The sequence below is a fragment of the Natrix helvetica genome (genome assembly GCF_964273705.1).
Source record: "Natrix helvetica genome assembly, chromosome: 2".
Lineage (NCBI taxonomy): Eukaryota > Metazoa > Chordata > Lepidosauria > Squamata > Natricidae > Natrix > Natrix helvetica.
Window position 1 is genome coordinate 252583025 of NC_138552.1, and position 11140 is coordinate 252594164.

At 39.2% G+C, this 11140-nt stretch overlaps 1 protein-coding gene across 2 annotated transcripts in view; it reads left to right on the forward strand.

Annotated features, from left to right (window-relative positions):
- The first annotated feature begins 743 nt into the window (after window positions 1-743).
- LOC309386879 (cullin-9-like) overlaps window positions 744-11140 on the forward strand; it is a 35345-nt gene continuing 24948 nt past the window's right edge. Inside the window, exons 1-7 of one of the 2 annotated variants that reach the window (XM_081942779.1) lie at window positions 744-841; window positions 2796-3401; window positions 4964-5118; window positions 5604-6101; window positions 6486-6621; window positions 7825-8009; window positions 8612-8987. In XM_081942779.1, the coding sequence (XP_081798905.1) occupies window positions 2810-3401; window positions 4964-5118; window positions 5604-6101; window positions 6486-6621; window positions 7825-8009; window positions 8612-8987 (1942 nt within the window). In that variant the 5' untranslated portion in view covers window positions 744-841; window positions 2796-2809. Of the gene's footprint in view, window positions 842-2728; window positions 3402-4963; window positions 5119-5603; window positions 6102-6485; window positions 6622-7824; window positions 8010-8611; window positions 8988-11140 lie in introns of both variants that reach the window. The other variant, XM_081942780.1, reaches the window with a different exon arrangement.

The following is an 11140-nucleotide window of genomic DNA, read 5'->3' on the forward strand; positions in this document are numbered from 1 at the left end:
GTGATGGACATGTGGGTACTGAGTAGGTGCTTGGACTTTCTTTTAGGTGGAGAAAACCTGGAAGCTTTCAGATTCTGATTTTCCCAGTTGTGCCAATATGACATCTCTAATAAAATGGAAGTTTGAGGAACTTCCAGCCTTGGAGACTTCTTTTGTTGGGTGCCGAACAAACTCAAAATTTTACAACAAAATTTTAGAACACAGAACATAAAATAAGAGAGTTAGCAAGTGCCTTGGAGGTCATTTAGTCCAACCCCTTGCTTAAACAGGATACCTACACTCCAGACAAGTGGGTGTCCAATCTCTTCTTAAAAGTTTCCAGGGAGGGGGCATCCACAACATCTGAAGGCAAAGCATTCCACTGGTTAATTGTTCTCACCTTGAGAAATTTTTCCTTAGTTCTAGGTTGCTCCTCTCCTTGTTTCCATCCATTGTTTCATGTCTTCTAGTTCTTTGATAAAAGTATATTAACATCATTACAGTAGCACATCAGCATGCAGCAAATGCAAATTAGTGAACTTGGGGGGGGGGGAGGAAAGATAATGCATAACCGGTGGGAGAAAAAACTGATTTCACACTCCCAGAAAGTATTTTACGTTCATTCCTAAAGAAGAATACGGCAACACTTAACCTCTCTCGAGTTTAACAGCCCCCTTTGAAAAAAACGATTATAACATAATTATGTCCTGTCGGAGGACCCGTAACTATTTTAATAATAAGCAGCATGCGCAGAACAAGCGGATGAGACAGCGACTGGGCAGGGTAAATAAATGGAAGTTGCTAAGCAAGGCTTGCCGGCGGTTTGCTGCTTTGACAACTAAGTTTTGGAGCAGCGTTTAAGGTAAGGCTGAAGCTCGAGACTTTCAAGTCCTGCTACCATTGCATGGAGGCCCCCGTTCCGAGTGGGAGAGGATCCCGCGGGGTACCTTATTCATTCCAAGGAAGGGCGACGCGCCCCTAAGCTCCGCCCCCTGGACTTGCCTTCCTCGGTTTCCGATAGGCTCGAGCCGGTGCGCAATTTTGGGAGCCCTTTTGAGCGTGAGGCGGCTGGAGTCTCGAACAGAGGTGGGGAACTGTGGCCCCTCTATGACTTGTGGACTTCAACTCCCAGAATTCCTGAGCCGGCCATGCTGCCTCAGGAATTCTGGGAGTTGAAGTCCACAAGTCATAAAGGGGGCAGTGGTTCCCTGGCCCTAAAAAAGAAAAAAATAAATCAATTCAAGAGGAAACGGGGCGAGCAATAGCGGCCCTTCCCCCCCACCCTTATAGCCACACCTCATGTGTAAAAGACTGGCGTTTGGTTACTTGAGACTATGTGCACTTTTCATCAGGCCACCACCTCTGCCTGCAGCTGCAACCATTATTTTAGCGTAGCTACCGTGTTGTGTTTACGGTTAAAATTAAGAATTTTAAAGACCCCACAAAATCTGAAGTAAAAACATGTGAATGCTGCACAGATAAATATGGCCACCGCTCAGAACATTGCACATTTTCATGCTTCTTGACTAGAAACTGTCTTGGGACTAAACTAGACTCGTGTCCTCTAACATATCTCATTATGGATGATAAAAATAGCAGTCCCACAAGCCTGGACAGAATTAATAGAATAGAACAGAATTCTTTATTGGTCAAGTGTGATTGGACACACAAGGAATTTGCCTTTGGTGCATGTGCTCTCAGTGTACATAAAAGAAAAGATACATTTGTCATGAATCATAGGACACAAATAAGCAATCAAATCAGGAAACTAGGAAACAATCAATATAAATCGTAAGGATGCAAGCAACAAGTTACAATCATACAGTCGTTAGTGGGAGGATATGGGTGATAGGAATTATGAGAAGATTAATAGTAATAGTAATGCACCATTAGTGAATAGTTTGACAGTGTTGAGGGAATTATTTGTTTAGTAGAGTGATGGCGTTCGGGAAAAACTGTTCTTGTGTCTAGTTGTTCTGGTGTGCAGTGCTCTATAGCGTCGTTTTGAGACTAGGAGTTGAAACAGTTTATGTCCAGGATGTGAAGGGTCTGTAAATATTTTCACACTCCCACACTAAATTGTTTTTTGCATTGTATCAGATAATGTGAAGTGCTCATAAATATTCAGATGCTGTCCTTTCTGGTTAAAATAAGAAATAGGGAATATATAAATAGCATCAGATAAGCATTGCTGACTCTTAGAAAAAATGCCTTGTGTCTATTTTTCATGTTACTGCACTTCATAATTTTTCCAGATCTGATTTTTTAAAAAATAATTTATATAGCCCTTTAAGCGACAGTTACCAATATTGAAGGTGCTCTTTTTTTGATTATGTGTATCCATTCTTTTTATATCTAGATGCACAATTCCTTTATAATAAATGTGGTACTATAAAAAAATAATCTGTCATCTAGAGTAAAGAAAGCTGTTTTCTGCCAAAGTTCTCTCTTTAACAGAACACCAAGCTTTTACCTTATATTTGTACATCCTTTTATGACATCTGTTTTAAACAACTTTAAAAGTGATGCTACTTATTAAAAAGCATCAAATAAGTACAATTTATTCATTTAGTCTTTATGTTTAAAAAGAATACTGGCCCTAAGTTGCTGTACCTATTGACCTAATGGATAAGTCTATTCTGATTCCAACAGAAATAATTACTTGATGAACTTTCTCTTAACTGGGCAAGTTTTCTTATAGCAATCTATAGTTATGCCAAAGCAAGTATTCCTGCACTTTTCTTCTCAGGGCTCCTAGATTGAAAGCCTTTTTGGTTTTTCTTCATGACATAACCTGCCTTTTATCACACCAGCAGATACATTCCCTGTCATGAGGATTAAAAGGCAAAATGGGGATGTGCTGGTGCAACTTGGACCCAAATGTCAAGCCTATCCCGAGGAGTTAATTCGGCAACGTCGTGGACACAATGGCTGTAGTGAGTACTTGATCGCCTGGAACATCCTTTGCTTGGATAATGATACAGAAAACAGTGTTGAAGCCTCTTCAACTGAAGGTAAAAAACAGACAATCTTGATGTGGATGTCATCAGAGGACATATATGCCAACTGTCCAACATTACTAGGCAAGAGGAAGCCCAAGGAACAAGTGATAGAACAGAATGTATCTAACTTATTCCCTCCTGAAGACACTTTAGATGAAGCCTCTCTTGCAGAGATGAAAGCTGATGTCAGGAACCTGGTGCAGCGAGCTTCCTGGCAACTAGCAAGCATCCCTGTTCCACAGTCGTCTATACTGAATACCATCCATATACTCAGTGCTTATGCCAGTATTGGCTCATTGATGACTATCTTCAAGGAGACAGGGGCCCTTACTCTTCTGATGAAGATGCTGTGTAATGAGGAAAAGCATATCCGTTGTAGTGCTGGGAAGATGCTGAGAGCTTTGGCTTGTCATGATGCAGGTATGACATCTTAGGAGATGCCCACAACTAATATAACATTCCTGCCTGAGGTATTAGAAGTATTTAGATATGCTTACTTGAAAGTCACATTTGGTAATACAGAAAGTCAGTGCTAACCCATTATTCTTACTGATTTGAATAGACCTTCAATCCCTTCCTTAATAGAATTAGAAATATTAACTAGTTAGATGTTGATACATACTTCAAGGTGATGATTGAGCCATTGGGGAAAATTTTGAGTAACTCTCGCCTATTAAAAATTAATTTATAGTTGATGAACATACACCAAAGTTTTCAGTTATGATATACTTCTAAAATGAAGTGGATAGTCAATTCAGATTAAAATTCTACACATCTTAGCTTGTTTTAATTTTAAAAGAACCATTTCTGTTTGGTCCAGAGCAAGTAAAGCATTCTTAATTGTTATAAAGAGGGCATGAGATTACTAAGTGTCTGTGCAACCAAATTGATCAGAAGCATCTTCCCAAAGAATCAATAGCATTGACCCTGACAGCTTCTTGACTTTGCAGAAGGGGTGGATAAAAGTGTCTCCATTGCTTGAACAGAATTACTAAAACCCTATGCTGATAAAGACATGTCAGTGACTGAAGTGCTGATTTATAATCCCAATGGTACCAGTGGGGCCTTGGAGTCCTAGTGGACAATCAGTTAAATATGAGCCAGCAGTGTGCTTCAGCTGCCAAAAAGCCAATATAGTCCTAGATTGCATTAACAAAGGGATAGAATCAAGATCTCATGAAGTGTTAGTACCACTTTATAATGCCTTGGTAAGACCACACTTAGAATATTGCATCCAGGTTCGGTTTCCACAGTATAAAAAAAAGTTGTTGAGAGTCTAGAAAGAGTGCAGAGAAGAATAACTAAGATAATTAGGGGGCTGAAAGCTAAAAAGTATGACGAATGGTTGTAGGAATTGGGTATGTCAAAATTAATGAAAAGAAGGAGTAGGGGAGACATGATTGTAGTGTTCCAATATCTCAGGGGCTGCCACAAAGATGAGGGGGTCAAGCTATTCTACAAAGCACCTGAAGGCAGAACAAGCAGCAATGGATGGAAACTAATCAAAGAAAAAACCAAACTACAAATATGTCCCAAAGGTGCTTTGTAAAAAGGTGCTTTGCCAGTTGTAAAAAGCACCTTTGGGACAACCATGACCTGGATGACTGAGAATCTCCAAAGACAAGCTAGAAATAAGCAGAAATTTCCTTACAAAACAATTAATAATTGGAATGACTTGCCTTCAGAAGTTCAATGGAAGTTTATAAGAACAGATTAGATAACCATTTGTCTCAAATGGTGTGAGGTTTCCTGCTTGATCAGGGGGTTGGACTAGAAGACTTCCAAAGTCCCTTCAACTTTATTATTCTGTCCTAACTTGCAAGTCATCCTGTTTAAATTTGTTTATAGTGTGAGGCTTTGTTCATGGATTAATTGATAACTGTGAGCTAAAAAAAAGTTGCTTCTACCTTGTTATAGGATTAGATTTTTAAGACTGTTGGAGAGCAAGTAAGTAAGGAGCTATATAAGTTTTTCTGTTTTAGGAAGCAGAGCCTATGTTCTTCTGTCCCTGAGCCAGCAAGATGGCATTGAACAACACATGGACTTTGATAGTCGCTATACCCTCCTTGAGCTGTTTGCAGAAACAACATCCTCTGAAGAGCATTACATATCTTTTGAAGGGATTCCTCTTCCTCAGGTACTAACTGACAAAATATTTTGGCAAAGGAGGGCTGCTCTCTTTATTGATGAGGCATTTTCAGTTTAAAACCTGAATTATAAAAAATTCTGAGTCAGTTGTGAAGAGAATGTAATCTTCAGCAGCTGGTGATAAATTTAGAAGCTGTGCTTATCTTACCTTTCAATCGGCAAGCTTAATGTGGCTACCTAAATCAGTTTTGATTAAAAAAAGTGACACAATTTTATCTCTGAATTTTCATTACCTATAATGAGTGGTATCCATTCTCTGATTGAAAATAAATGGCTGGCACTTACATCTGCTGCTAGCATCTTGTTGATGTCAAATAGTACTGATGATGAGATTTGATTAGAAAGCTACTAGAACTCAAAGTGTCAGATACATATTAAAAGGTAAGAATATTTATGGAATGAGCTGTAAGCTATGCTGTCATGAGTCAATAGCAGAATTATTGGCAGTGGACAGATATGGTCTTCTTGTTTCAGATTCCAGGAAAGCTGCTTTTTTCTCTAGTAAAGCGTTATCTATGTGCTACCTCTCTCATGGACAAACTCAACAACATCACAGAGTGGGGAGATGAACAGGACCATTGCATGGCCTCCAGTACAGATTCAAAGAGAAAGAAGAGAATGCAATGTGAATTTGACTTCAGCATGGCTATGGCCCACTTCATTTCAGAGTTAATCCAGGTTATGGGATGGAATCAGAATCAAGAGCTTCACTCACACAGACAAAAGAAACGATGTCGGTCAATCTTCCAGCCCCAAATTCCAACCATCCCATCAGCTGCAGAGATGCCCCAGAAAGAAAACTCTGCTTTCAAGTTGTCCTCAGCCTTTCCTAGTCGTAAGAGCTATGTGGAATATGTGCGAGAGACATTGGTGCGTGGCATGCATGTGCGTATGCTGGAAAATTATGAGAAAGTCTGTGCAGGAGATGAAGGCGAGTTTCTTCAGAGCAATAATGGCACACCACCTGTGCAGGTACTACGGTGGGGGGGAGGGGAGGGACATCCTGGTGATGATAAACATTTGATTTTTAAGAATCCTATTGAGTTCCTCAAACTATTGTGCTTCCTAGATTGGCACAAGAAGTGCAACTATGTTCAAAGAAAGCTTGTGGCTTGGTTGATAATTGTTGTATAAGGCACTTGACATATTAGCCCTTGTTTATAGGAGAAGAATTTTTGTGTGTTTATGATTCTAGATCGGATCATAAAGGAAGTGGGTTCCTTGGCACATGGTTGAGATTGTGTGTTGTGGAGTTTATGATTCTAGATCGGATCATAAAGGAAGTGATCTGTAAGCACATGGAAAACAATTCAGTTATTTCCAGATTTGTGGCATTTTATAACTATAATTTTCCAGGTTCATTGGGAGTCTCTGGGCCGCACGTACTGGGTTCCTTGGCACATGGTTGAGATTGTTGGTTCATCAAGAAATGTAGAGCAGAAAGCCCAGGAAAAGGTATCAACTCTTAGAGAGCTTCTGAGACAAAACACAGGTAAGATTCTGCTGGGCTTTTAGATACCCTTTCACTCCGTTGCTAAATTACTTTAGGGGTGTTCAATGCTTCTGAGCTTCATTTTTGTTATTTAGGCCAAGCTTGTAGACCGATTTCAGTTTTCTCAGTGCTTACTTTCCTGTTTAAGTAGATGAAATGCTGAAATAATGTTTCTTGTCAGTCTCCCATTATTGGGAGGAATCATGGTTTAGTGATAGAACATGTGTTTTGCATGTAACAAGTGCAGCATATATGTGCAAATTAAAAAGAGAGTAGGTTACAGATGACAGGGTTAGGATTAGGGTTAGGGCTAGGGCTAGGTTAGGGTTAGGCAGAGTTTTCCCATCACATCTATCTGGGCTTATTACTTGGAGATGTATGATGAGGTTTCAGCTTTTCCTTGGGAAACAGACCAAATTTAAAATAAATGAATAACAGCAAAACAGAATCCTTTAAACAGAATTTTCAATGTCACAAAGATAAAAACAATGGGTCCTACACAGCACCATACATCATAAATTAAAATTCTACAGCTAGACATTTAAGCTAGGGTATTTATCTGTTTCTTCCCAAAACAACAGGCTTTCTGAAGTAAAAAAATATATATATTTTGCCTTTCTGGTTTTCCCTTTTTTCCTGGAAATGCCACCTGAAGCTGTGAGGAAATCAATTATCTTCTCAGCCTCCATTCCCTGCTGAGATGAGAAAATGTATTTTCTTTGTTTGAGCTGACACAGTAAAATTAATTAATACTGGCCAGAAAGTTAACAGCACAATATTAATAACTTTGGGAAGTAGTTTAGACTTAGTTATTAAGTTCAATGAACTTATCTAATATAGACAAAGTTCCGTATCATCTTATTAGCAATGTAGTGTATGTTTTTATATATTTACTTTTTCATCTGTTTAGGATGTATACCTGTTTAGGATATATACCAATTGAAAGCAATTGTTTTCTTAGCTGCTACTCGTTGTATATTAACCGGGTAATCCTATACTTACATAGGAATAAATCAAATTAAATATAATAGGCAGACATTGAGTAGACATATATGAGTTTAAGTTGCAATATCTATAGAATTGTTACCTATTAGCATGTAGCAGAAAGTCTTATTATGAGATTTCTGTTTTGATGACACCATTTAACTTGAGTGCCTCAAGAAACCATATATGGCATCTTAGTAATTTTGTGTTTATTTCCAGTTAACCAGCCAAGATATTGCCAACCGCTCAAAGAATTATATACTTTACCAAGCCTTACGGATCATTTGAATAAAGACTGTGGGACTCTAAGTCAAGCTGAATGGTGGGAGCTACTTTTCTTCATTAACAAGCTAGAACTCCATAAGCATCAAGAAGTTGTTCATTTCATCCAGCAGAATCAGAAGGTAAAGCACAGAGAAGAATCAGTCCAACCAGAAAGGGTTTTCAAGCTAATTCCCAGTTGCTTAATTTGATGTGAGGCAGTGTTTAATACACTGTCTAGGCTGCATTGTTTGTAAAAAAAAGCAATTGCATTACAAGATCAGACGCATCTTATCTGAAAAGTATTTCTGTGTGCCTGGGATTACATTCTATAATCAGAAAGATAGTTATGGGGCCCTAAATCTTTAATATTCAAGATAAGCCCCAAAACAAACTGGATCTATGTGGATAGATCCAGAGTCAGTGAAGCTAATTTAAGAAACCAGCTCCAAATTATTTGCATACAGTTTTGAATTTTGTAAAGGTTCAGTTTTCAGACAATTTACTTGAGGATGATAGGAATTGAAGTTCAAAATAACTGCTGATATTAGGTTGCCTTCCTCCAAATGTCATCCAAATTGGAAAATCATACATAACTTTGGTGCTCTAGACTCAAGGGCAAATTTCCAAGCTGGATTAGTGAACTCTCCCAATCTGATTTTGTGGGCTTTTGGTGTGGTTCTAGGTAACTCTGGTAATAAACTGCAAAAGGAACACTGTGCTTTTATTCTCTCTGCATTTCAAGCTATCAAGACTAAATGAAGAGGATCTGATCCAGATGTGTGTTTCAGTAGAGTTGGCTCAGAAAATACTGCAGCTCCTGAACAAGCATTGTCAGGGCACCACTCAAATTGATCTGCAGAACTCCCATGTCTATTTCAAATATTTCTTTAGCAAGGGAGGTACAGAGCAGAACTGCCCAAATGCAGAAATGCTCTCTGCAAATTACGGTGACCTTTCTGAAGCCCTGAAATCCAAAAAAACAAAAGAAGATACACTGCCTGATAGAGCATCTTCTCCAACTCCATTTGCAGCAAAGGAAAGTGACAGACAGCTGAGTAACACATTTCCCAAACTAGAAGGGGTCTTCTTTCCAGACACATTGAATGAGAAAGTCAAAGGTAAGTGTCAGGCAGTATCAGACATATTAATTGATTAGAGGAACATCAGAACTTAACTGCACTAAGAATCCCTAACTGTCTCTCTCTCATATACTGTATCTATGCTTTGAACTTGAAAATGAAATGATTCAGCATATAGGTTTCAATTTTATAGCCAAGTTTGCTGTTAGAATTTGATTTGATATATCAGGACTTACGGCTATTAGCAGCCAATGAAACATGTTTTGTACAATATTCTGTACTTCCGACTTCTGCTCCACATTATTGACTGCAAGTAACAGAAAGTAACAATGATTGATATCAGATTTCTCTTGTGGTAAGGTAGTCAGCAAGCAAAATTATAAATAAAATAAAATCAATAAAAATTGTTATCCCACTACAAAATAACTATTATCAGATTTGTGGAGTTAGAGAGAGATCCTAAATAAACTTCAGTTTGTTTCCTGTAGTGCAAGGGTGCCCAACCCCCAGTCTATGGACCAGGACTGATGCGTGACATTGCCAGACACCGCTGGGCAAACAAGTGAAGCCTCCTCTGTGGGATGCAGGCAGCATGCAAAACCACGTCCCTTCCAATCCGTGGAAAAAACTTTCTCCATGGAACCAGTCCCTGGTGCCCCAAAGGTTGGTGGCCACTGCTGTAGTGTGTGCATACTTTTAGAGCAGACTGAAAATGTGCAACAATTACTTTAAAGCACATTTCAAATTTTGAGAACATGTTATGAGCAGTCAAGCAAATTCTCTGCTGGGGCTGAGCTTCCCACTTCACAAAATGCCTGACATACCTGATTTAGGCAGTTATGAAGCCCAATTTATCATAATGGTGCTTCACGATTTCTTGAGACCTCCCTCCATCCCATGGCCATTAGAGAGTCATGTGGGGCATGGACTATAGTAGAAGGAAAGAAGGTGTCCTTAGGCATACTGGCATTCCCTCAGTGCTGCTTCAGATTGCAATTTTAGAGACTCCATTAATAACCACAACAATAACATATTAAATGCATAGCCACCCGAGTCCTAGCAATTCTGGATGGTTTAAAATTATTAAAAACATTTCAAAACAAGGAACAATATAAACAAACTCAAGATGACAGACATTGTAGGAAAAGTAATAGGTTGGTGAAGTAAATGAGGAAGTGTTATTTAATTATGCAGTAAGAAATGCTATGACTACAAAATACAAACTCTCCTGCTGTAAATACTGTTTGCGTATTTCAAGAAGGTGACATAGCATTTATATCTGTTTGAAGATCAGTAGTAATATTGTTTTAAATAATAGAGATCTCAATGGGGTGTATGTTAAATCTAGTTTTTGTCTCGGGACAATTGCAGTGTGCTGTGATGTTGAAAGGCATTACCATCAGTTCATTGCCATGGGCAGATCATTCTGGTTGCTCTTTGGCTTACTGGGACCAACCACATATCTGGGAAGATAATTTTTGTTACATTGGCCCACCTCAGGTGTCTGATGGGCTTATTTAAGTTCCAGAGAAAGCTTTAGGTTTTCCCTGAAGGTCTGTCAGGCAGTTCAGTTTAAGCTTTAATTGCAGCCTGGAATAGGCAGGTGACAGGATCTGGACTGGATTGCTTCTATGCAGCCTCTCTCTGTGCACCGATTCCTTGGTTCTTCAAGGAGCTCCAGAAGATGAAGGGCAAGAAGTGTGCCTAGAGTAATTTGAAGAAAGACAAAGAGTGAATCCAACCAAACATGAGTGAGAGCCCATTTGTGGGCCTATAATCATGGAAAGAAAGGTGGTAAAATGTGATTATTCCACTGCACTTATTGAATTATACCAGTAGCTGCTCAGTGGCCCTGTCCAGAATAACATGCTCCCTGTTTGGTGGAGGGGAGAGCTGCAGGATCATCTAGGGCAGTGGGTCTCAACCTTCCTAATGCCACGACCCTTTAATACAGTTCCTCATGTTGCGATGACCCCCAACCATAAAATTATTTTATGTTTTCTGTATTTTTTCGAAAATATGTGTTTTCCAATGGTCTTAGGCGACCCCTGTGAAAGGGTAGTTCGACCTCCAAAGAGGTCCCAACCCACAGGTTGGGAACCACTGATCTACGGAACCATGGTGATGAATATTCATGCTGTCTGGTGGCTAAAGTCACTCAGATTTGCTTGGATTTGAACTCTATCTGGACA